General features: G+C 43.7%; 1 protein-coding gene across 38 annotated transcripts in view; it reads left to right on the forward strand.

Moving 5' to 3' along the window:
• PRELID3A (PRELI domain containing 3A) overlaps positions 1 to 27,641 on the forward strand; it is a 108,861-nt gene that overhangs the window by 35,853 nt on the left and 45,367 nt on the right. For 30 of the 38 annotated variants that reach the window (XR_014251783.1, XR_014251784.1, XR_014251785.1 and 27 more), the window contains exons 2-5: positions 6,466 to 6,634; positions 7,295 to 7,384; positions 8,546 to 8,616; positions 8,709 to 8,811. Coding sequence is in view for 33 of the 38 variants with exons in the window: in XM_082417073.1 (XP_082273199.1) it covers positions 6,466 to 6,634; positions 7,295 to 7,384; positions 8,546 to 8,616; positions 8,709 to 8,811 (433 nt within the window). In the remaining 5 variants the exon portion in view is untranslated. The other 8 variants (XM_082417080.1, XM_082417081.1, XM_082417068.1 and 5 more) reach the window with 7 other exon arrangements.

A 27,641-nucleotide genomic window follows, 5' to 3' on the forward strand; every position in this document is an offset into this window, starting at 1 on the left:
AATAACTGAAATGAAAAATACACTAGAAGAAATCAATAGCAGAATAACTGAGGCAGAAGACCGGATAAGAGACCTGGAAGACAGAATGGTGGAATTCACTGCCACGGGACAGAATAAAGAAAAAAGAATGAAAAGAAATGAAGACAGACTAAGAGACCTCTGGGACAACATTAAATGCAACAACGTTCGCATTATAGGGGTCCCAGAAGGAGAAGAGAGAGAGAAAGGACTCAAGAAAATATTTGAAGAGATTAGAGTCGAAAACTTCCCTAACATGGGAAACGAAATAGCCACCCAAGTCCAGGAAGCGCAGAAAGTCCCAGGCAGGATAAACCCAAGAGGAACACGCCAAGACACATAGTAATCAAATTGACAAGAATTAAAGACAAAGAAAAATTATTGAAAGCAACAAGGGAAAAATGACAAATAACATACAAGGGAACTCCCATAAGGTTAACAGCTGATTTCTCAGCAGAAACTCTACAAGCCAGAGGGGAGTGGCATGATATATTTAAAGTGATGAAAGGGAAGAAACTACAACCAAGATTACTCTACCCAGCAAGGATCTCATTCAGATTCGATGGAGAAATCAAAAGCTTTACAGACAAGCAAAAGCTAAGAGAATTCAGCACCACCAAACCAGCTCTACCACAAATGCTAAAGGAACTTCTCTAAGTGGAAAACACAAGAGAAGAAAAAGACCTACAAAAACAAACCCATAACAATTAAGAAAATGGTAGTAGTAACATACATATCGATAATTACCTTAAACATGAATGGATTAAATGCTCTAACCAAAAGACACAGGCTTGCTGAATGGATACAAAAGCAAGACCCATATATATGCTGTCTACAAGAGACCCACTTCAGACCTAGGGACACAAACAGACTGAAAGTGAGGGGATGGAAAAGATATTCCAGGCAAATGGAAATAAAAAGAAAGCTGGAGTAGCAATACTCATATCAGATAAAATAGACTTTAAAATAATGTTACAAGAGACAAGGAAGGACACTACATAATGATTAAGGGATCAATCCAAGAAGAAAATACAACAATTATAAATGTATATGCACCCAACATAGGAGCACCTGAATACATAAGGAAACTGCTAACAGCTATAAAAGAGGAAATCGACAGTAACACCATAATAGTGGGGGACTTTAACACCTCACTTACACCGATGGACGGATCATCCAAACAGAAAATAAAGAAACACAAGCTTTAAATGACACACTAGACCAGATAGATTTAATTGATATTTATAGGACATTCCATCCAAAAACAGCAGATTACACTTTCTTCTCAAGTGCACATGGAACATTATCCAGGATAGATCACATCTTGGGTCACAAATCAAGCCTCGGTAAATTTAAGAAAATTGAAATCGTATCAAGCATCTTTTCTGACGACAATGCTATGAGATTAGAAATGAATTACAGGGAAAGAAACGTAAAAAACACAAACACATGGAGGCTAAACAATACATTACTAAATAACCAAGAGATCATTGAAGAAATCAAAGAGGAAATCAAAAAATACCTAGAGACAAATGACAGTGAAAACACGATGATCCAAAACCTATGGGATGCAGCAAAAGCAGTTCTAAGAGGGAAGTTTATAGCTATACAAGCCTACCTCAAGAAACAAGAAAAATCTCAAATAAATCTAACCTTACACCTAAAGGAACTAGAGAAAGAAGAACAGACAAAACCCAAAGTTAGCAGAAGGAAAGAAATCATAAAGCTCAGAGCAGAAATAAATGAAATAGAAACAAAGAAAACATAGCAAAGATCAATAAAACTAAAAGCTGGTTCTTTGAGAAGATAAACAAAATTGATAGACCATTAGCCAGACTCATCAAGAAAAAGAGGAAGAGGACTCAAATCAATAAAATTAGAAATGAAAAAGGAGAAGTTACAACAGACACTGCAGAAATACAAAGCATCCTAAGAGACTGCTACAGCAGCTCTATGCCAATAAAATGGACAACCTGGAAGAAATGGACAAATTCTTAGAAAGGTATAACCTTCCAAGACTGAACCAGGAAGAAATAGAAAATATGAACAGACCAATCACAAGTAATGAAATTGAAACTGTGATTAAAAATCTTCCAATAAACAAAAGTCCAGGACCAGATGGCTTCACAGGTGAATTCTGTCAAACATTTAGAGAAGAGCTAACACCCATCCTGCTCAAACTGTTCCAAAAAATTGCAGAGGAAGGAACACTCTCAAACTCATTCTATGAGGCCACCATCACCCTGATACCAAAACCAGACAAAGATATCACAAAAAAAGAAAATTACAGACCAATATCACTGATGAACATAGACACAAAAATGTTCAACAAAATACTAGCAAACTGAATCCAACAACACATTAAAAGGATCATACACCATGATCAAGTGGGATTTATCCCAGGGATACAAGGATTCTTCAATATATGAAAATCAATCAATGTGATACACCATATTAACAAATTGAAGAATGAAAACCATATGATTATCTCAATAGATGCAGAAAAAGCTTTTGACAAAATTCAACACCCAATTATGATAAAAACTCTCCAGAAAGTAGGCAGAGTGGGAACCTACCTCAACATAATAAAGGCCATATACGACAAACCCACAGCAAACATCATTCTCAGTGGTGAAATACTGAAAGCATTTCCACTAAGATCAGGAACAAGACAAGGATGTCCACCTTCGTCGCTGTTATTCAACATAGTTTTGGAAGTTTTAGCCACAGCAATCAGAGAAGAAAAAGAAAAAAAAAGAATCCAAATCAGAAAAGAAGATGTAAAACTGACTGTTTGCAGATGACGTGATACTATACGTAGAGAATCCCAAAGGTGCACCCAGAAAAGTACTAGAGCTAATCAATGAATTTGGTAATGTAGCTGGATACAAAATTAATGCACAGAAATCTCTTGCATTCCTATACACTAATGATGAAAAATCTGAAAGAGAAATTAAGGAAACATTCCCATTTACCATTGCAACACAAAGAATAAAATGCCTAGGAATAAACCTACCTAGGGAGACAAAGACCTGTATGCAAAAAAACTATAAGACACTGATGAGAAAAATTAAAGATGATACAAACAGATGGAGAGATATACCATGTTCTTAGGTTGGAAGAATCAATATTGTGAAAATGACTATACTACCCAAAGCAATATACAGATTCAGTGCAATCCCTATTAAATTATCAATGGCGTTTTTTACAGAACTAGAACAAAAAAACTTAAAATTTGTATGGAGACACAAAAGACCCTGAATAGCCATAGCAGTCTTTGTGTGTGTGTGTGTGTGTGTGTGTGTGTGTGTGTGTGTGAGAACATAAGAACTATAAGAGTTGAAGTCATTTGGGCAGATAGCAAGGAGTGTGATTGCTGGATCTTAGTATGTAATGTTTTTTTTTTTTAATTTTTAATTTTATTTATTTATTTATGGCTGTGTTGGGTCTTCATTTCTGTGCGAGGGCTTTCTCTAATTGCGGCAAGTGGGGGCCACTCTTCATCGCGGTGCGTGGGCCTCTCACCATCGCGGCCTCTCCTGTTGCAGAGCACAGGCTCCAAACGTGCAGGCTCAGTAATTGTGGCTCACGGGCCTAGTTGCTCCGCGGCATGTGGGATCTTCCCAGACCAGGGCTCGAACCCGTGCCCCCTGCATTGGCAGGCAGATTCTCAACCACTGCGCCACCAGGGAAGCCTGCCATAGCAGTCTTGAGGGAAAAAGACAGAGCTGGAGGAATCAGACTCCCTGACTTCAGACTATACTACAAAGCTACAGTAATCAATACAATATGGTACTGGCACAAAACCAGAAATATAGATCAATGAAACAGGATAGGAAGCCCAGAGATAATATCCATGCACCTATGGTCAAGTAATCTATGACAAAGGAGGCAAGGATATACAATGGAGAAAAGACAGTCTCTTCAATAAGTGGTGCTGGGAAAACTGTACAGCTACATGTAAAAGAATGAAATTAGAACACTCCCTAACACCATACACAAAAATAAACTCAAAATGGATTAGAGACCTAAATGTAAGACCGGACACTATAAAACTCTTAGAGGAAAACATAGGAAGAACACTCTTTGACATAAATCACAACAAGATCTTTTTTGATCCACCTCCTAGAGTAATGGAAATAAAAACAAAAATAAACAAGTGGGACCTAATGAAACTTAAAAGCTTTTGCAAAGCAAAGGAAACTACAAACAAGACAAAAAGACAACCTTCAGAATGGGAGAAAATATTTGCAAACGAATCAACGGACAAAGGATTAATCTCCAAAATATATAAACAGCTCATGCAGCTCAATATTAAAAAAACAAACAACCCAATCAGAAAATGGGCAGAAGACCTAAACAGACCTTTCTCCAAAGACATACAGATGGCCAAGAAGCACATGAAAAGCTGCTCAACATCACTAATTATTAGAGAAATGCAAATCAAGCTACAATGAGGTATCACCTCACACCAGTCAGAATGGCCATGATCAGAAAATCTACAAACAGTAAATGCTGGAGAGGGTGTGGAGAAAAGGGAACCCTCTTGCACTGTTGGTGGGAATGTAAATTGATACAACCACTATGTAGAACAGTATGGAGGTTCCTTAAAAAACTAAAAATAGAATTACCATATGACCCAGCAATCCCACTACTGGGTATATACCCAGAGAAAACCATATTTCAAAAAGACAAATGCACCCCAATGTTCATTGCAGCGCTATTTACAATAGCCAGGTCATGGAAGCAACCTAAATGCCCAGCAAGAGACGAATGGATAAAGAAGATGTGGTACATATATACAGTGGAATATTACTCAGCCATAAAAAGGAACGAAATTGGTTCATTTGTAGAGACGTGGATGGATCTACAGACTGTCATGCAGAGTGAAGTAAGTCAGAAAGAGAAAAACAAATCTCGTATATTAACGCATATATGTGGAACCTAGAAAAATGGTACAGATGAACCAGTTTGCAGGGCAGAAACAGAGACACGGATGTAGAGAACAAATGTATGGACACCAAGGGGGGAAAGTGGCGGGTGGTGGTGGTGGTGTGATGAATTGGGAGATTGGGATTAACATGTATACACTAATATGTATAAAATGGATACCTAATAAGAACCTGCTGTATAAAAAAATAAATAAAATTCAAAACAAAAAGCAAAAAAAGAAATGTAAGGTTTCCAAGTTTAAATGATGATGAAAGTAATATAAATAAAAGAAAAGCTAGATTAAAAAAATAATAGTAATGCGCCAGAGGGGTCTGGTTACACCACTGTCCACAGGGTGGCCTGTTGTGCAGTTACTTAGAGTCATATTTCTGATAATAGCCTCATGATGCAGGAAAATGTTCATCTGTTACATATAAAAAGCGGTGATCAGTGCATGTAAGGAGCATGATCCCAGTTTAATTCCTGAGTGTGTGCATGTCTGTGCATGCATGCGTGTCTCCAGGTCTTGGGTCTGGGCTGTGTCTGTACATGCCGCTCAAACCTGTGTGGGTACATATGGGGAAACAACGGTGTTGTCGAGACGCACTCACCTCTGTGGGGATGCACCTGGGCGCGCATCCTGAAGGAAAAACCAGGACAGCAGCGCCTGGGGAAGGTCCACCCTAAGTACCCCAGACTCTGAGCCCTTGGACGCCCTTACGGCTGCTGGCCTCAACAGGCCCAGAGCTCCGGGGAGCAGGGGCAGCTGTGTGGTCTCTGACGTCAGGAAATAAACAGGGACACTGGTGTCCACCCCTCACTCCAGGGCTCAGGGCCAGAGGGGAGGGGTGGGGTCTACAGGATGCCTGCACAGACTTGTCTCCAGATAGTGAAATTGTGGATTTTTATTTTCCTCATCCTGTGTTATTTTTCAAAATTTCGAATACATTTTTTAATAATCAGAAAACATATGTAGCCATTTCAAGTCACATACTGTTTAGAAGTTGGAACAAAGTAGTTGCTTCAGGACCTCATAGCTGTGCAGCAGCTGTGGGCGATCCGTGTTGGGCAGGTGTGCTGCTCTGGCCTGTGGTGGGCTGCAGGGGTGAGGCGGGCGGTCAGCAAAAGGGCCCCCACAGTTACTGCGACCAGGTGGAGGCAGAAATGAGCCCTGTCCCCCTGGCCTTGCAGCCCACAGAGCAGCACGGAAGGTGGTGACAGGCAGGGGATAGGGACATTGTCTCTTGCCCAGAAGCCCCAGACCAAAGGGTTCTGCCTCTTTAGGCTCTGCAGGGCTGGGGAAGTAGGGGGCCCTCAGCCAAGCTGGGACGGCCAAGCCTGAGCCTGGTCTGCGCCCCCCGCCCGCCCCCTGGTTGCCCGGGGGATCAGGGATCCAGGATCTGGGTCCAGAGCCCAACTCCTCAGGCGTATTTGTTGGAACAAAGCTTGAAGAACAGGGTTGACCTGACTTTGGACCCACTGCCCGCTCATGCTGGTGATTGCATTTTCCTCCAGCCACCCGTGGGACGCAGTCATCAAAGCTGCCATGAGGAAGTACCCGAATCCCATGAACCCCAGTGTCGTGGGCGTCGACGTGTTGGAGCGCAGTGTGGACAGCCGGGGCCGGCTTCACAGCCACCGCCTCCTCAGCACCGAGTGGGGGCTGCCCGGCCTCGTGAGAGCGGTGAGCCCCCAGTGGAGCCCGGCTGCACCCGCATGACCCCCAGCTACACTCACACAGCTGTCTACACCCGCCGGCCCAGCTGGCACCATATGCAGGGAATGACAACCTTCCCATTTGGGATTTCTGGGAAGCCCCAGAGATGGTTTGTTTCTCTGCGAATTGAGTTAATCGTCCACCTGAGTGTTCAACACATCCCCTGACCCACCTGCAGTGGGGACACCGCCCACAGGACCCCCAAAATCCCATGACCCCCGGTCCCCCACCCTTCCCCACACCCAGTCCCCCCACCCCAGCCTCATCGTCCTGCCTGGTGTGGCCTGAACCCCAGAGTTGGCTCCGCACAGCGGGGGCCCGGGGGGTGGGGGTCAGGGTCGGTCCACAGCTGACTCACCAGCCGGACCTTGACCTCAACCTTGGCCTCAGCGCCCCAGTTCCTGCCCTGCTTTCTCCTCTGTCTAAGCACCGGTCCCTATGTCCCTGTTTCATGTGTCCGTCCCACCTGCTGGACAGAGCACCTGGAGGAGCTGGAGGTGCTGCTGCAGCCGCACCTGCGTCCCTGGTTGAAGAGACGGGTAGCAGATAGGAAATGGCGGTCGGTGTTCCAGGATATAAGGTGGAGTTTCTAACATGTCACTATGCTGGTTTTGCTTTGTTTTTCAGATTTTGGGAACCAGTAGGACTTTGACATACATCAGAGAACATTCTATTGTGGATCCAGTGGGAAAGAAAATGGAGCTCTGTTCCACCAATGTAAGCAATGGCCACGATGGTGCGTAATGTCTTCATTTAATTTTATTTCCAGCCCACCTTTGGTCTAAGTGATCTTTTATTTTTAATAGAAAGGCTGAGTTTATTTAGCAGTATCTTACTTGTCTTTTATTCCAGTATAAAAATGTATAGAAGAACGCACATAATGATGTGAACACACCTTTGTAACCAGTGGGCAGGCCAGGGGACAGACTGGCAGCCCTGGGTCCCCCGTGTGCCTCCCCAGTGCCTCCCCGCCCCCCCAGCCGCCATCCTGCCCGCCAACAGCACACTCGGCTCTTCGCAGCCACTGAAACAGCCACTTTCTTCCTGGCCTCCTCTCTCACATCTCACAATGAAGAACCATTGATATTGGCCTAATGCACATTCAAAGAGCGTGTTGGGGAAAATGGGTGGCCCGGGAGCATGGTTTACGTCAGGCCCCTTACCCTGTGGGTCGTGTCACTGTGTGCGGAGGCTCGTTGGTTTACCGCCTGGACCTCTGTCAGGGGCCCCCTTTCCTTGGCCCAGGCAGCCCTTCTGCAAAGTCACAGGGAGCCAGGTGGGTGTGTCCACATCAGCCATTACTGACAGTTTATATATTGTTCTCTCTTCTCCTTCACTTGGAAAATTCCTCTTCCTCCTTCAAGAAAGCTTAGTTGTCAGTAAAGAGGGATGGTTCTTGCTGTTGTAGGAGGTCTAGTGGAAAGGAAGGGCTTTGGGCGGGACAGCCTCATGCCTGCATGCTGGTTATCATGGAATCGCTGTATGGCTGCGGGTGTCAGTGATCAACCTGTTCTGAGCCTCACTTTCCTTTTCTAAAAAAGAACAAACCTCACAGTATTGTCCTGGGGATTAATGAAAGAAAATGTTTATTAAATACAGAGCCTGGCATAAAAATATTGCACATACAATGATGACAGCTAATGAGCCCGGCTCAGGTTTGGGTGGGGTGTGAAGGGAGGGCGGTGACCGTCACCAGGAGTGGCCAGGACGTGGTGTCCCTGAGCCGTACTTTGGCCATGCCTCCTGGGCCTTGGTGGCGTTTCTTCTATTCTGGCTCCAGTAAGTGCAGATTCGGGGATGGGAGGTGGGGGGGGGGCAGATGGTCTGGGAAGAAATCCAAGAGAAATAGAACCTACAGCCATTGTTTCCTGTTTTAAGATCACACTCACAAACTGGGTGTCGGTGAATGAGAGGCTGGTGTACACACCCCACCCGGAGGACCCAGGAAGGTAAGCAGACATTGAACTCCAAGGCTGGGGCGGGGCGGGGGCGCCCCCCACTCCCCAGCTACTCAGCTCCTTCACTTCTCGCTCTCCTGCAGGACCGTGCTCACCCAAGAAGCCGTCATCACCGTGAAGGGGATCAGCCTCGGCAGCTATCTGGAAAGTTTGATGGCCAACATGATATCGTCCAACGCAAAGAAGGTACCATCTCTAGATGTTCGGGGGCCAGATGAGCGGGGGTCCTACTGACCGTGGGCAAGTGGGGAGGGCTCCAGGCCTGGGGGAGCACAGGCCAGCAAGGCAGCCACCCCTTCCAAGAGCCGAACCGTCTGGGCTCAGTTAACAAGACATACCCCACACATCCAAGACAGGTGTTGGCGTGGGCAGGCAGGACACTCGGAATTTTCAGCAGTTTCATATTTAATTGGCATTGAGTGGCTCTGGCTGAGCCTCTCCGTGTGCAGAGTTTCCCTTTGCCTCTCGCTCTGGTGGGATTTGGGAGCGAGCCTTGTGGAGGGAGTGGCGGAGGGATGGACCAGGAGGCTGTCAGCCCTGGCCTCCTCTCCAGTGGGGTTGGCATGAAGAGCTTGGGTGTTTGGGAGGCACATCCCAGGCAGTGCTGGGTGCCAGAGCAGGGCCTGGCTGTTTGCCCAGCTCCCCTTGCCGCCCTCCTTCTGCCGCCACCCCGACTCTCCCCTCTCCCCTTCTCTCTCTTGTTCTTTTTGGTCGGAAGAGATTCTTCATTCTGGGACCAGTGGGACGGCACCTAAGCCGTCCTTCCCTTCCTACCACGCTCAGGTCACGGCTTGGCCAAGAGCCATTTATGCTTGTGTTTAGGCTCATTGGTCTAGTCACTAATACAGAGCCAGTCTGCCCTATTTTTAGAAAAATCCAGATTTGAGGAAGGTCGGCAGTAGCTCAGCTCAGTTCAAGAAAGTCGGGGAGGCCCCCTGCCCAGAGCAGCATGCATCATGTCCACTCTGTGAGCCCTGGGGACAGAACCTGACCGACTCACTTTGTGTGTCCGGGGTCTGGCTTAGGGCAGGCCTGAGTGTTTGCTGAAGAATATTCTGGGAGGAAGGCAGCACTGGGTGAGGCCAGAGTCACCTCAGCCCTTTATGAGAAAAGTCAGGGGAAACTCAGTGAGGCCAGATCAAGGTCTTTTATTTCACTTTATTTGGGGGTTGCTGTTTTGGAGGCCTATGGAGAATCATGGCCGCCCCAGCTGTGGTTGCCATCTGACAGCATCCCAGCCAAGTTCGGGGGATGCCGGGGCATCCAGCGGCCTGAAGATGGAGGAGAAGCCAGAGGGGGAACCAGAGGGGGAGATGGAGGTGGAGAGGCGGGTGGCCCCGCACGCGGTTCAGGAGCCAGAAGTAGGGGTGACTCACGGAGGAGGCTGAGGGGCCACGCTCCCATCACTGCCCTCAGTAGGTGACGGCACTGATGAGGGGTGCAGACTCAGCATAGCTCAAGCTGGTGTGGGAATTTCAGGCAGAACAGGTGCCACCTTATTTCTGGGGCTGAGAAGCTGCCTGCAGAACGTCTTGGCTGCGTTTGCTGCAGAGCCGCGGGGCTGTCCCTGTGCATTTATGTGACCTGCATAGCCTGCTGTCTGCGGTGAGACAGGCAGGACTTCTGACACCACGTTGAAATCTTTCTGTGTTGCTCCAGGGGTGGGCTGCTATTGAGTGGATAATTGAAAATGCTGAACGCGCCCTGAGCTAACGAGGCCTGCAGCGCCCCTGTGCTGAGCGGCGGTAACTACAGGATTCTTGAACCTGGGGAGGATCTGGTGCCCGCTCACCGTGTGCATGGCCTGCGTGCTGGGAGGGGGTCTGCAAGACACAGCTGCATGGGGGTCTCCAGCCCTGTAGTGAAAAACCTAACTGGGTTCATCCTCCTCCGAATGCACCAACTCGTTTCGTGGCAGGATTTATGTTCAGATTTGTTATCTCGTCTCTGAGGGCAGTTCAGCTTCTCCTTCAAGCTGTTCTCAGCACGTGGTCATGTGTCCCAGGACTGGTGTGTCCTCAGCAGGAAGGCTTTCACGAGCAGGTCCAGACAGTGTGAAGGGCTGATCTTATGGGGGCAGTTTTCACTGGGGGCAAGACTGGAATACCTGCCCACGTTCCTGTGAAGGTGCCCCAGGCCTGGGCGTCAGTGCTGTGGTGAGAAGGCAGCCCTCCTCCCCTCGCGCTGCCAGCTGTGCACCCTCACTGGCCAGTCGCTTTTAGTGGCCGAAGCCGTTGCAGCATCTCCTTGAGCTTCACAAACACTCCTTGGTTTCCTAGGCCAAGTGGCTGGGGTGTCAGAGCGGATTTGACACTCGTGTGGTCAGCAGTCGTCTCTGTACTTCGTAACGTCAGAGTTTCCTGCTTCCCTCTGTTCATGGAATCCTTACACTCCTGCCTTGAACCTCCTCTCGCTCTTGGCTTTCCGAGCTGTGCTGCTCTGGGCCCTGCTTCCCACCATCGGTCGGACGGTCAGTCTGTCTGTAGCATGTGTGCACACTCAGCGCCTCTGTCAACAGACGTGAGCCCCATGGCTCAGGCTCCTTTAAGAACTTCCTGCTGATTTTGTTTAAGCCACTGACGCTTAGGTTTGCCAGGACCTTCACCTTGAACCCAGAATCATGACCTTCTTCCTTGGATGAACCACTAGGGTGACCTCATGCAGAGAGCCTGCCCACCTTGTGGGCGTCCTGCTTGTGCGTGTGCATGTGTGTGTTTGATGGTGTGTGTGGAGTGTGTGTGGTGTGTATGTGATGCTGTCACTTTGAGTTGTGGACTCTGTCACATTCTGTTTCCTCATAAACTAGAGCTAAACTGCCTCAGTCTTTAATCAGATGCCTCACCAAAAAAAATACCATCAAAAAGCAGGAAAAGGAAGAGAAGAAGGAAGAAGCGAGTCTGGAGTGCGGTTCTGGCTGGGTTGGGAGAGGCGGGAGCTGCTGGGCCACAGCCTCCACCAGGCTTGTCAGTCATGACCACACAGGGCAGGAGGCCCGGCTGGTGGTGGCGCCCGTGGAGCGAGGCCCGGGGAGCAGACCTGCTGGGAGGAGGCCGGGCCGCCGCTCTGCCCACTCCATGCTGAGCCACGCACCTGCTCTGCCACCAGAGCCAGGTTTGCTCAGACGGCTGTGGGGCCTTATCTGTCCTCCCTCAGCTCCAGCTCTTCTGCCGACTCTCGGCGTCTCACTAAAGAGCTTGTCTCTTTTCAGAGGACACCCCGTTTCCCTCACTCGCCCTTGATCCACAGTCTCACTGCCGGTCTCTTCACACACATCTGGCCACCAGTTGTCACCTCAGAGGCAGTTGACGTGTGTCCCTGTCTTACCCCCATCACGGATCTGCACACGCTAGAGTCGGGGTGTCCACCCCGATGGCGACACAGGGACAGTTAGGATTGGTCGGGATAGCCGCATGCTCTGCCCTTGGGCTGCAACTAGACTGTCCCGCCGTCCGGGGCCCCCGGCCAGCCCGCAGCCTGTGCTGCTCCTCACCACGCAGGCACCCGCAGCCACTATCAGGAGGTCGCAGCAAAAGAGCTGTGATTTCAAGCTCTGAGCTGTCCTGTTAGCGTCAAGGTACCTCCCACTGGGAGTTCTAATTTTCTCATTTTCAAAAGTAAAATGTAGTATCTCTTTTAGTGTGTTTCAGATTATAAAAACTTTAGAGAAGCTCTCCAACGTAAAGGATGGGTAGAACTATACTCTACTGTGGTTTTTTTAGATACTGCTTTTTCTTTGATAATAGTACTTCCAATCCGAAATGAAATGAAATTCATTTTTATTTTTATGAGAATATTTTATGCACATAGCGTAAGGTGAAATAGAGTTAAAAGTTTTATAACAAAAACAATCCCTCTTACCTCTTCTGCAAAGCACTCTTCTACCGTTCTGAGGGGGCTGTTGACTCTTTTGGTAGTTTTGGCATTTACTGTTAGATTTCTAAATAAATAAGCATATTCTGCTATTTCTTGATTCAACAATTTTAGACGTTATCTGCTGACTTCCTGCCGTGGTAGATGGTTATTTTCTCTCTTAAATCTTCTTCCCCTCTCCCATTTCTCCAGTGTAGCTATATTGTCACTTATTGTTAAAAGCACATTGGTTCCATAATTAAAACATACATAACTATTGTTTACTACCAAGTGAAAAAGTGTACTGTAATTACATTTTCTTTCTTTCTTTCTTTCTTTCTTTTGGCTGCACCGGGTCTTATTTGTGGCACGTGGGATCTTCGCTGCGGCACACAGGATCTTTAGTTGTGGCATGCGGACTTCTTAGTTGCGGCATGGGGGATCTAGTTCCCTGACCAGGGATTGAACCTGGGCCCCCTGCATCGGGAGCACAGACTCTTACCCACTGGACCACCAGGGAAGTTCCTACATTTTCTTTCTTATGTAGCTTTTTTCTCCTTGAAGGTAGTAACTGTCTTATCCTCTTCATCTGTTTAATCTTATTTTTAGAAGTCGCTGGCTGAGTCCCCCACACTCTTCACCTCTTCACCTGCTCTCTGCGGCACCTTGTGACATCCTTTTCCAAGGTCAGACCCTGTAGGTAGCACACCCCTTTCTCATTTCTCTGGCGCTGTACTTCCTGGAGGCCAGTCTTGCTCTCTCTGACCAGCAGCTGTGTGGCTGTCATCCCTCCTGGCCATTTCCTCGACTCGTCTCCCCTCCTGGAGCCCTTGTCTCCTGGCCTCCCTGCCTCCCTCTCTCTGTTTCTTACCACAGGATGGGGAAGGACACCCCATAGTAGCTTCCAAGATTTGGCACATCTGAAAATGTCCCTTCTGTTCCCACTCTTCACTCAAAGCTTGGTTGGACATACAGCTGTAGATAAAAATACTTTCAGAATTTTGAAGGCTCTGCTCCATCGTTTTCCATTCCAATTCCTGAGCCTCTGTGTGTGGCTTTTTTTTCCTCTCTGAAAACTTTCAGGATCTCTTTGTCCCTGATGTGAAATTTCATACAGCTAAGCCTTGTTTGAAGTGATCTTTTTAAATCTCTCTGTGCTGCACTGTGTGTGTTAAATTCCTGTTTTTGATGCTGCGCTACAATTATGTAAAACGTTACTGAGGGATGTAACGCAGGCAGCTTTGCAGCTTCCAGTGAGTCTATGTTAATTTCAAAATTAAAGGTTAAAAAAATACGTAAATAGTGACTTCATGGAAAATGGTAGAGGTGGGTGCTCCCACCTCTGAAACAAATCTATAAACAGTCCTCCCATTGAAACAATCAGCAAACTGGCAAGAAAAAATACGACAGAATCAACTTTTGTAGAACTCTGGATTCTAGTCAAATACCTAAACCAACAAGTGGGGCGCTGAATGAATCTTGATTAACCCACCCTGCAGATTTTGGACTTCGCAGCCTCCAAAAGTAGAGCAGCCAATTCCTTAAAATAAATCCCTGTGTGTATGTGTGTGTGTGTGTGTATGTGTGTATATATACACACACATACACACACACACATTTTATTGGTTCTGTTTCTCTGGAGAACCCTGACTAATACACTATTGAAGCTAAAACTGGTATCAATTCAAACTAGATTTTTATGAATTTAAGATGATAATTATAATTACCAGGATACCCAGTAAGAAAATAACTAAAAACTATATAAAAAATAAAACAAAGGGGGAATTAAAATGTTATACTAGAAGAAAATCAAACATAATAGGAGGCAGTGAAGAAAGAATTCAGGAACAAAAGTTGTGAAATTTATAGAAAACAAATAGCAAAATGTAAGAAGTTAGTACATCTTTAACATTTACTTTAAAGGTAAATGGATTAAGTTTACCAATTAAAAGACAGAGATTGGCAGGATGGATGAAAAAACATGATCCTACTATATATGCTGCCTATAAAAGACTCACTTTAAAGCCAAAGAGGTAAATAGGTTGAATGTGAAAGGACGGAAAAAGATATTCCATGAAAATGGTAACTAAAAGAGAGCTGAGCTGGGTAGCCACACTAATATCAGAAAAAACAGACTTTAAGGCAAAAATTGTTACAAAAGGCAAAGAAAGATACATACATACCACACTACAGAACCCCCAAATATATGCAGCAAACATTAGCAGAATAGAGAAATAGACAATTCTATAATGATAGAGACTTCAATAGTCCACTTTCAATAATGGATAGAATGTCCATTATTGGATAGACAGAAGATCAGTAAATAAATGGAGGATTTGAAGTACGCTGTAAACCAACTTGACCTAACACACATATAGAACACTTCACCCAATAACAGCAGAATACACATTTTTCTCAAGAGCACATGGAATATTCTCCAGGATAGACCATATGTTAGGCCAAAAACCAAATGTCAGTAAATTTAAGAAGACTGAAATCATAGTATCTTTTGTGATCACAATGAAATGAAGTTAGAAATCAGTAGCATAAGGAAAACTGGAAAATTCACAAATGTGGAATTTAAAAAATGTACATCTAACAACCAGTGAGTCAAAGAAGAAATTATAAGTGAAATCATAAAATGGGATGAATGAAAATGAAAACAACATATTAAAACTTATGCAGTGAGAGCAGTGCTTAGATGGAAATTCATAGTTACAAACACATATGTTAAAAAAAGAGGAAAGCTGTCAAATCATTAACCTGACTTTAAGGACCTAGAAAATGAAGAAGCAGCTAAATCCATGGCTTGCAGAAGGAAAGAAATGATAAAGATTAGAGAGGAGATAAAATAGAAACTAGGAAAATTATAGAATTATTGAAACCAAAAGTTGTTTTGAAAAGATTAACAAAATTGACAAAACTTTAGTTAGACTGACCAAGAACAAAAGAGGATTCAAAATAAAAAAATCAGAATTGAAAGCGGGGACATTACTACAGACCTTACAGTAGTAAAAGGATATAAGAAAATACAGGCATACCTCATTTTATTGCATTTCACTTTACTGCACTTTGCAGATACTGCGTTTTTTTTTTTTTACAAATTGAAGGTTTATGGCACCTCTGCCTCAAGCAAGTCTGTTGGCACCATTTTTCCAATAGCATTTGCTCACATCATGTCTCTGTGTCATGGTTTGGTAATTCTTGGAATATTTCAAACTTTTTCATTATTATTATATTTGTTACGGGGATCTGTTATCAGTGATCTTTGATGTCCCTACTACAACATGCTGAAGGCTCAGATAATTAGCATTTTTTAGCAATAAAGTATTTTTAAATTAAAGTTATGTATATATATTTTTAGACATAATGGTATTGCATACTTAATATACTACAGTATAGCATAAACATAACTTTTATATGCACTGGGAAACCAAATATTTCTTGTGACTCGCTTTATTGTGATATTCACTTTATGTTCATGGTCTGGAATTGAACCTGCCATATCTCTAAGTTATGCCTGTACTATGAACGATTATACCAGAACAAATTAGATAACCTAAGTGAGATGGACAAATTTCTGGAAACACACAACTTACCAAAACTGATTCAGGAAGAAACAAAATCTCAACAGGCCTGTAACATGTAGAGATTGAATCAGTAATTAAAAACCTCCCAACAAAGAAAAATCCAAACATTAAAGAAGAATTAACACCAATCCTTCGCAAACTCTTGCAAAAAAACAGAGGAGGGAATACATCCTAACATTCTGAGAGACTGGTATTAGCCTGATACTAAAATTAGGCAAAGACACCCCCAGAAAATAAAACTACAGACTGATATCCTTTATGAATATTGATGCAAAAATCCTTAACAAAATACTTGTAAGCTGAGTAGGAAATAGAGAATAGGAAAATAACAGAATTATTGAAACCAGTGTTGTTTTGTTGAAAAGATTAATAAAATTGACAAACCTTCCAACTTTTTCACTAGTTTTTATCTTGGCAAGCTGTATTCTAGATTTCTAAATCTTTCTTGTTCATTATGGCATCCTGTCCTTGCTTCCCTCCTGTCTATAGAGATGAGTGTGAAGGGAGCTTTCCTCTGTGTCCATCTGTGTTGGGGGCTTTACTCTGACACACTCAGCACGAAGCATTGCCCTCTACACTGGGTGACCCTTTTCTGCAGTGAACCTCTTGTTCCATGACCTCTAGGTAACTCTGTATAATCTTATAGAGGTAATGGTCTAAACTTGTCATGTAGGGAGTTCTGTTCTAGAGGGAGACATGAATATTTGTCATTTTGGAAACCATGGTTTTTAAAAATATATATATACACATACATTTTTATTGCAGTATAGTTGATTTACAGTATTTTATATAAGTTTCAGGTGTACTACATAGTGATTCACAATTTTTATTGGTTATATTCCATTTATAGTTATTATAAAATGTTGACTATATTCCCTATGCTGTACAATATATCCTTATTGCTTCTCTATTTTATACGTAGTAGATTGTTCCTCTTAATCCCCCACCCCTATCATGCCCCTCCCCCTTCCCTCTCCCCACTGGTAACCCCTCTCGTTTGTTTTCTGTATCTGTGAGTCTGTGCAAACCACATTTTTGAAGCAGGGATAAAAGTGCCAGAAAGGGTGGATTCTTGTGAGCCTTCTACAATGGCTATGGTGTTCAGAAGTCCCCTGTGTAGTTTTGGAGGAAGACTGCATTTTTAGGGCAAGGACAGTTGTAAATGTCAGTTATTTGGACTCTTCAATTTTCTAGTAGACTGAAGTTGGGTAAAAATAAGCACATGCATGTGCTGGGTTTTTATTCTCCTATGTTTTCCATTATCAATACATTTTTTTCTTGGGGGGTGTTAGTCATTAAGAAAGCAGTAGTGATTATCTTCAAAATTTGTTTAGTGCAAAAGTGTTTGGCTTTGTAACTTTCAGTTTGGTCTGGAAGTGGATTCAATATTTATTTGTATTTGGAATTCACCATTAGTACAGTAGCAAATGTTGTCTGACAGAATACACGAAGCTGAGTGCGGATGGCCGTGTGAAACTTAACCTTGATTTCTAATTTGAGAAATACTCTCTGCTAGCGTTTCTTAATGAGTATCTGTCAACACTGCTGTTGCACTGACCTTCAGAAGGTACCCCCGGCATCCAGGGGCGGCCCCCTCTCCTGAGATGACCTAGGCAGGAGGCTGGAGAACATGAGCGCGGTGGGACCTGACCGAGGCCTTCTTCCCCGGGAGGGTCCTCACTGCTATTCTCTCAGCCAGGTCACAAGGCCTTGGAGTGGGTTATCGGCTGCCTGAACTCAGAGCTGGAGGGGCTGGCAGCCCCCGCCTGCGCCAGGGCTTGAAGCACCACTGGCACCTGGCCTTGTGGTTCCCTGCACCCAGGACAGGAGACACAGAGTCCGGGCAGCAAGTTGACAGCCAGGGCTGCACACACACGCTCTACATGTGTGTCCAAGGGAACATTCGCGGTTACTGCATGCGTGCCTGGGGACACTGAGGAGAAGGACTCTGGAAAGGGGCTGAATTTGCTACATTCGGGCCTGTTGTTCACATTTACCTTTCTTTTTTTGGTGGAAAGATTTTTTGTTTAAGAAAAACTTCTGATATCCCTTCCCTAGAAACCAAGGTATCAGGGTGAAAAAGGAATGGCTTTCTCACACTCCGTAACCTCCCACATTCAAATGGAAAGTTCTTGTGGGTGCTGATCCGCAGGTTTGCTGTGGTTGGAGACGGTGGATATTTGCCTCGGATTCTCAGGAAGGATGACCTGTCAGAGGGCGGGAGCAGGTTTTAAACGTGAGAGCCTGAGGTTAGTCTTGGAGCTTGTTAACATGACACATTCCAGGCCGTCAGCCTCGGGGCTCCTGCCAGGTCCGGCTGTGGCTGCTCAGACCAGGCCTGGCGCTCAGTGGCCCAGGAGCCCTGTGCTCCGTCGCGGGCTGGGCGTGGGCTCTGCCCAGCCTCCGCCGACCTGCCCATACTCAAGTCTCATGTTCTACAAACATCACTTCATTTGTTTGTCAGACATCATTATCTCCCACTGACCACAGACCTTAGATTTATTTACGGACATGTGTTTTTAATTATACGTATATAGTAACATAAAGAAAGCATCCTTATTTCATTTTAGTTTCTGAACATGAAATGGGATACATTTTTATGTTTAACCAAACCAACCAGTTTAGTGTTTTAGAGAAATGAGTATCAGGAGGAGGTGTTTATTTTGATAATGTATTACTTGCGTAAGGTTTATTTTTTTGCCAAAAGCATAGAAATAAATGCAGAATTCTGCTGCCTTTCCTCAGTTTCCTGTGTTACATCCCTGTTATTGTGGCCCTGAAGCCTGGTAGGAATAAAAGTTGAAATGCACTAGTTACTGTGTCAAGTATGCAGATAAACCAGAAGTTACTGGGCTGATGTTCAGGAGAAACCGAGAGTATTTTCTGGAAGCTGGGCCCCAGGCCATCCTGTGGTCTGTGTAGGCGCCAGCCTCTTGGTTGGGTGGCCCCGCCTCGCCGTTACTGTAGAAGCAGTGCCAGGGGCTCTGGGATCAGAGGCTTCTCTTCTTGTAGGAAAAGCGATGGTGCTGAATATCCTTTTAAGAGTCTTCTGCCCATTTGGCATTAGAACCAACTGTTGCAAGTGTCTCTGATTTGAGCCAGTGTCTTTTGGCTTCGTAAGAGTGGGTGACTGTTTGCGCCAGCATTTCTGTCCTCATGTTAAGGAACGGGGTGCTTCGATGTAGGAGTTACCTGCTGGGTGTCTGTTACGAGTTCCATTTTCTTCCAGAGTAGTCTTCCCTAGCAGACCTCTACTTATGGCTAGGCCTTAGTGAATGCCCATATATTAAGAACAGATTTTCACAGGTTCTGTTACAACTTCAGTATCCAAAGGAGAGGCAGGGTCATTCTGGTGACTCTGGCGGCTAGGGAGAGAGCACTTTGCCAGCCCATCGTGGGGCTAAAGGCGTGTGGGAGTGAACCGGGCAGACCACGTGACCCCTGAGCTTTGTTCCTGTCTGTAAAGTGTGGACACTGGGACCTACCTCAAAGTATCCAACCAGAAAGCGAGGTGAAGGCCTCATGGCTCCCGGTCCACAGCGCTGTTTCTGCCTGTGCTGGCCTGTCGCTGGGCTGCAGAGTCCCTCAAGGGGACCACTGGTGGGGCTGGAATTGGGAACACTGGGCTTCACAGATGGAACATACTTTTTTTTAACAGTGGTATTTTTGTTTTTTAAAAAAACTTTTATAATCACTAGTAAGAGTTAACTATCAACAGTGAAAGAGGCAGGCAGTAAGAAATGAATGGACACTGACTCAGTAGTGAATTGGATTTCTGGCCTTGACTTCTCATCACGTTCTATGCTTGTGTTTTCAGCTGTTATAGGACAGTTTGCTTAGGGCAGGAGTTGGCAAACCACAGCCCATGAGGTGGGAATGGTTTTTGTATCTTTAAAGGGTTGTAAATAAACCCCTCCACACAGGAGCGTACGTGACATAGACCTAAGAGGCCCACGAAGGCTGAAATATTTACCGTCTGGCCCTTTACAGAAAAAGTTTCTGTAAAGCCAACCCCTTTCTTAGAAATTCCACTGCATCTCTTAGTCAACATAAATAAAACTAAATTTGGTCCCTTCCACCGAACTGCTTTCCTCTCCCCGCTTTCTAATCAGTGCTCCTTCCATTTCCCAAGTACAAAACCTGAGGTATTTGAGACGTCTTCCCCCTGCTCGTTCTCTGTAGCCATTTGGAAACCAAATATTGCTCTAAAAGGTCTCATCAATTCTGTCTTCTCATTTCACCGTCCCTGTCTGGTTTAGGTGCTTATTGCGTGGGGTGGCTGGCTGCCTCCTGCTGACCATACCCACACCACATGTGGCCTCCTCCATAGAAAGGGCTGACCTGTGGGGTCAGTGAAATACTGCAGAATACCCCATCATGGGTGTGGCTTCCCAGGCCGGTCATGAAAGATGTGCTTTGGGGCAAACTGGATGCCAGGTTGTGCGGACATGGGAGGAGCCGTCCCGGAAGCAGATCCTCTGGCCCCAGTGAAGCCTTCAACTAAGTGCACCCGCATTAGAGACCCAGGCTGGAGCCACCCAGCTAGAGCTGCACCCCACCTCCTGACCCATAGAAACCTGTGTGGCACTAAATGTTTATTATTAACTGATACTTCACCATGTACTAAGTACACTCACCTTTGAACTGGTCTCCCTTTCCTTCTGTTCCACTTCTTGTCAGATTACTCAAAAATAATCCTGTCATAACTCCCCTTGATTAAAAAGCTAGAGCAATTTCTCATTACCTTTTTTTTTTTGTTTTTTATTTTTTAATTTTATTGGAGTATAGTTGATTTACAGTGTTGTGTTAGTTTCAGGTGTACAGCAAAGTGATTTAGTTATACATATATTCATTCTTTTTCAGATTGTTTTCTCAAATAGGTTTTCACAGAATATTGAGTAGAGTTCCCTGCGCTATACAGTAGGCCCTTGTTGGTTATCTGTCTTATATACAGCAGTGTGATTCATCCCTCTCCACCACGTTTCCTCTTTGGTAACCATAAGTTTGTTTCCGATATGTGAAAGTCTGTTTGTTTTGTAAATAAGTTCATTTGTATCATTTAAAAAAATTAGATTCCACATATGAGTGCTATCATATGATATTTGTCTTTCTCTGACTTACTTCACTTAGTGTGATAATCTGTAGGTCCATCCATGTTGCTGCAAATGGCATTATTTCATTCTTTTTTATGGCAGAGTAAAATTCCATCATATATATGTACCACATCTTCTTTATCCATTCCTCTGTCGATGGACATTTAGGTTGCATCCATGTCTTGGCCATTGTAAATAGTGCTGTAGTGAACATTGGGGTGCATGTATCTTTTCGAATTATGATTTTCTCCGGATATATGCCCAGGACTGGGATCGTTGGATCATATGGTAGCTCTATTTTTAGTTTAAGGAAGCTCCATACTGTTCTCCATATTGGTTGTACCAATTCACATTCCCCACAACAGTGTACGAGGGTTCCCTTTCTCCACACCCTCTCTAGCATTTACTGTTTGTAGACTTTTTGATGGTGGCCATTCTGACCGAAGTGATACCTCATTGTAGTTTTGATTTGCATTCCTCTGATAATTAGTGATGTTGATGTCTTTTTATATGTTTTTTGGCCATTTCTTTGTCTTCTTTGGAGAAATGTCTATTTAGATCTTCTGCCCATTTTGTGATCGGGTTGTTTGGTTTTTTTTGTTTTTTTTTTGATATAGAGCTGCATGAGCTGTTTGTATATTTTGGAGATTAATACTTTGTTGGTCACTTTGTTGGCAAATGGGGTTGGCAACCCCATTCTGTGGGTTGTCTTTTCATTTTGTTTATGCTGTGCAAAAGCTTTTAAGTTTAATTAGGTCCCATTTGTTTATTTTTGTTTTTATTTTCATTACTTCTACAAGGTGGATCAAAGAAGACATTGCTGCAATATATGTCAGAGAGTGTTCTGCCTATGTTTTCCTCTAGGAGTTTTATAGTGTCCAGCCTTACATTTAGGTCTTTGATCCATTCTGAGTTTGTTTTTGTATATGGTGTTAGAGAGTGTTCTAATTTCATTCTTTTACATGTAGCTGTTCAGTTTTCCCAGCACCATTTATTGAAGAGACTGTCTTTTCTCCACTGTATGTTCTTGCCTCCTCTGTCATAGATAAATTGACCGTAGGTGCATAGGTTTATTTTTGGGCTTTCTATCCTGTTCCATTGATCTATATTTCTGTTTTTGCACCAGTACCATACTGTTTTGATGACTGTAGCTTTGTAGTATAGTCTGAAGTCAGGGAGCCTGATTCCTCCAGCTCCATTTTTCTTTCTCAGGATTGCTTTGGCTATTCGGGGTCTTTTGTGTTTCCATACAAATTTAAAAATTTTTTGTTCTAGTTCTGAGAAAAATGCCATTGGTAATTTTTTTTCTGGCCGTGCCAGACGGCATGTGGGATCTTAGTTCTCTGACAAGGGATCAAACCTGTGCCCCCTGCATTGGAAGTGTGGAGTCTTAACCACTGGACTACCAGGGAAGTCCGCCATTGGTAATTTGATAGGGATTGCACTGAATCTGTAGATTGCTTTGGGTAGTATAGTCATTTTGACAATATTGATTCTTCCAATCAAGAACATGGTATATCTTTCCATCTATGTTTGTGATCTTCGATTTCTTTCATCAGCATCTTACAGTTTTCAGAGTAAAGGTCTTTTATCTCCTCAGGTATGTTTACTCCTATTTTTATATATATTTTTAAAGATCTATTTATTATTTATTTATTTTTATTTTTGGCTGAATTGGGTCTTCGTTGTGGCATGTGGGATCTTCATTGAGGCATATGGGATCTTTCATTGCGGCACGCGGGCTCTTCATTGTGGTGCGCGGGCTTCTCTCTAGTTGTGGCATGTGGGTTTTCTCTTCTCTAGTTGTGGTGCGCAGGCTCCAGAACGTGTGGGCTCTGTAGTTTGCGGCATGCAGGCTCTAGTTGAGGCGCGCAAGCTCAGTAGTTGTGGCATGCGGGCTTAGTTGCCCTGTGGCATGTGGGATCCAATTTCCCCGACCAGGGATGGAACCCAAGTCCCCTGCATTGTAAGGCGGATTGTTTACCACTGGACCACCAGGGAAGTCCCTATTGCTGTTTTATTCTTTTTGATGCGATGGTAAATGGGATTGTTTCCTTAATTTCTCTTTCTGATCTTTTGCTGTTAGTATGTAGGAATGCAAGAGATTTCTGTGTATTAATTTTGTATCCTGCAACTTTACTGAATTCATTGATGAGCTCTAGTAGTTTTCTGGTAGCATCTTTAGGATTTTCTATGTATAGTATCATGTCATCTGCAAACAGTGACTGTTTTACTTCTCTTCCAGTTTGGATCCTTTTTATTTCTTTTTCTTCTCTGACTGCCGTGGCTAGGACTTCCACCAGTATGTTGAATAAAAGTTGCAACAGTGGACATCCTTGTCTTATTCCTGATCTTGGAGGGAATGCTTTCAGCTTTTCACTGTTGAGAATGATGTTAGCTCTGGGTTTGTTGTATATGGCGTTTATTATGTTGAGGTAAGTTCCCTCTATGCCCACTCTCACTGGAATCAAAACCAAGGTCTAGGCATTGGCCCAGATGATTCTGATCCAGGTGTCATCAGACCACACTTTGGGGCATATTGGGTCCCCTCCCTCCTCTGAACCCACCTTGAAATCTACTTCCATGAAGGTGTTCTTGACTGATACCAGCTCACAGCTTACTACAAATTCCTAGACATTTATATTGCTTTGGATTTTTTTGAACTATTCACACATGTATTTGACCAGGAGCCAAGATGAGATGTTTACTTTGCACACACAGCCCTGGGCATTCACTGAGTGCTTGGTGACGTGAGGACTGGATTCAGAATCATAGCCCTTGGTGGGAAAAGCAGGTGGAAACACAGCAGGGTCATGAGCACAGCATCGGAAGTGGTGACCTCAGGTGTGATGCTGGGCTAGTGGTTTGACCTTGGGCAAATGACCACTTTGCTATTCCTGTTTTTCAGATGTAAAAGAGGGTATGCACAGCACCTGCTTAGAGTTGAGTATCAGAGTTGTGGCTGAGGGTGCTTTGCACAGTACCTGATATGGAAAAGTGCTTGAAACCAAGCAGGACCCTGCAGGGCCTTTGTGGTGACAGACCCCACCCTCCCATGTCCCCTGCCTCTTGTTTGTAGAAAAGCTTTAGCCTCCTAGGCCTTCCCCAATTTCCAAAGAGCAAATTTAATCAGAGAAGTGAGAAAATGCAGAAACAAATGAAAACAGTCAAGCAAGTCAAAGTAATGATAATTTAGCCATTAAACAAACTCAAGGAGCTTTAGTTCCTCCTCAAGGGCTATAGGTAATATCCTGAACTATATCCTGAGTTGTTTTGCAGATACTAAACCCTCACCAGGTGGAGAAGTTAACTGCATGTTGACCACAAGCACATAGACCCCTAGAGTGGTTAGAATCAGAAGGTTGATGATATTAACTGCTGAAATACCACCCTGTTACCTCACCACCCACCAATCAGACAAATGTCCACAGGCTGATATGGCACCCATGACCCTCTCCCTCACCTTGCCTTTAAAAACTCTTGGCTGAAGGACATCAGGGAGTTTGGGTCTTTTGGTCACGAGATGCCCATTCTCCTTGCTTGGCCCCATGTTGGGTGCCTTGCAATAAATGCTGTACTTTCCTTCACCACAACCTAGTGTCAGTAGGTTGGCTTTGCTGCATGTTGGGCGAGCAGACCCAAATTTGGCTGGAAAACAATTTTGGTGACCCAGGTGGGCCTTCCATCCCAAGTGGGCATCTTGCCAATGGCACACTGGCCCCTGGCCATTGGCAGCTCATGGATCCTGTCCAGCAGCTGCCTGAGCACTTTTTTCTCAGGAGCAGCCCCAAGTGCTTGCACTGACTGGACATTGCTGGCCCATGGCAGTTTTGATTCCATGGTGAAGGAAACTAGGCTCTGGTCCTGATCTGGTCTGGTCTGTGAGACCTCTCTGGTAAGTGGCAGAATTTCCTATGTGACTACACCAGGGTATTCTTCCCTACTGGGTTGCCTTGCTTGGAATTTTCCTTTTGGCAGGGGCTGTGTGGAGGGGAGACGTAAAACTTGGTCATCTGGTTTTAAGTGGAATGCCACTTTAATTGGATTTCCCCTTCTGGGTCGAGGAGTCCCTCAGCCATCCAGCACTGCCTGAGTGGTAATTGGAAAACTCCCTGTTAGACCAAGGCTGATCTGCACCCCTGTCTGGAATTCCAAATAAGAAGCTTTCCATTCTCATGCTAGGGAACTACAACCCTGAAAGGCCACCAGATAACACTCTGCCTGGTTCTGATGTGTTTCTGGAAATATCTGCAAAATGAGAAAAGGGGGGGGGGGCAGGAATCGGAGCTCTGTTCCATCTCGTAGTCCCCTGGGATGTATTTTGCAAAACTGGGAGAGCTTTAGTTATGCTCCTACAAAGAGATAGAAAGAAAATGATTTTTCCAACACTGTGTGGCCACAATATTCTTTAGACTTGAGAAAAATTCCAAAACTGGTTCTTTTTTTACTCAGAGAAAACTGGCTTGATAAAATATTTTTTCAAAATTCTGATCCTGCGAGAACAAAAGTATTCCTAGGAGAAAGCTTTAAGTTATAACTCTTATCATGTCCTTGGAATGCAAACACAGTCCACAATGCCTGAGACTACAGCCTTGGGTTAATCAGTAGAACCTGAAACTGAAAGGAAAAAAGGGAAAAGAGGCTTAAAATTCAAGTGAGTAAACTTACTCCAACTGTTATTTATAAACTAATGAGTTTTATAATGTCTGATTCATGACTAAGTTTTAAAATAAAGCTATGAGATCTCTGATTCTGTCTTCATGTAAAAATGAATCTATGAATGAGCTCTATTTAATTTGCTTAAAGGAAATTAAGTGCTTATATAAATTCTCAGAAATACAACAGAAACTCTCACGTGATCTGGGGAATATTCAATGTTAAATTAATATCTGGCATTAAAGTTACAGTTTGTTGGTTTAATTAATACAGAAATGTCTTTACAGTCATCAATATTAAATATAATACTTTTATCATACCTAGATTTAATAGAAGCCAAATAAGTTCATATTATATCTGCTGTAAAATTTGTCAGCAAAACAAATTAACTTGGTATGATGATATTTTCATAAGCACTGAAAGAGAGATAAATGGGATAGAAGCTTTTAGGTGAACTCTTTAGGAATAATTATGCTTTAATTTCTCCAGAGGTTGGTAACTTGAAATTTTAGAATTTTACTAAATTAAGGTAAATGATGAGAATTCATTGAATGTTTAGATCATTTTTTTTAAATTTTATTTATTTATTTATTTATTTATGGCTGTATTGGGTCTTCGTTTCTGTGTGAGGGCTTTCTCTAGTTGCGGCAAGCGGGGGCCACTCTTCATCGCGGTGTGCGGGCCTCTCACTATTGCGGCCTCTCTCGTTGCGGAGCACAGGCTCCAGATGCGCAGGCTCAGTAATTGTGGCTCACGGGCCTAGTTGCTCCGCGGCATGTGGGATCTTCCCAGACCAGGGCTCGAACCCGTGTGCCCTGCATTGGCAGGCAGATTCTCAACCACTGCGCCACCAGGGAAGCCCCCTAGATCATTTTTAATTAAGATAAAATACTGGAATATTGATTGCTAGGCAAGTCTAAGTTTGCCTATCTATCTTCTTATGAGAGAAAAGCCTAAAAACGTATGTTTATTAGACAAACGTCTTGGACCATGTTAAAAGAAAGAAATTATGCTATGAGAAAATGTATGTTTTTAAAGGTTATGGAATGTTTTCATTAAATGTGCCAGTCAGGAAATGCTGATGTAAGAAACAGTTCACAATTGCTTGCTTCTTGGTTTTTGCTAGAGAATAAGGTTTTTAAAGCTTAAAAATTACAATATATATGCAATTAAACTACTAAAGATAGTAAGGGAAGCTTTACAATATGTAAAGAAAGTAGTATATATGTTGTCAATGAGAGAAGGTATAAAGAATGGAAATATTTTGTTAAGTGAAAAAAAGTAATTTTATTCTAGAGCTGGTTGTTTCTGGATGAGAAAGAAAATAAGGGACAAACTAATATGGATACAGAAAGTGATAGAATGTTTGTGGAAAAGGAACCTTGAGAAAAGAGTTTTGTTCGTGGTCAACATTGGCTAAGATTAGATTCAATTTAATTAAGTAAATAAATTTTGTTACTAAAAGTAGGCTGGTACAAACTGGAGTTTGATTTTCTCTGTTAAGAGAACAAAGTTTTCCTGCAATATTGAGCTGCTTTTGCTAACAGATTGTAAGCTTCATAGGTTTCTTTCTCTGGCTGACGTTGGGATGTTTCAAAGGGCCTGTAAAGCATCTCAGTGAGAAATATTAAACTAATTAGAATTATTTGGTATATTAAATTACATGAGAAGCATTGGCAAATGAGTGGTGATAAACATTCTTAGGTTATGCTGTATGGATAAATGTCATTAGTATAAGTGTTCTAGAAATTATATGAAGTTCCTAAAATTTGAATATGTCCTGATATTATGTTATCAGTCAGTTTTAGCTATTATCTTAAAATGTTGT

This window comes from Balaenoptera physalus, assembly GCF_965194825.1.
Source record: "Balaenoptera physalus genome assembly, chromosome: 12".
Lineage (NCBI taxonomy): Eukaryota > Metazoa > Chordata > Mammalia > Artiodactyla > Balaenopteridae > Balaenoptera > Balaenoptera physalus.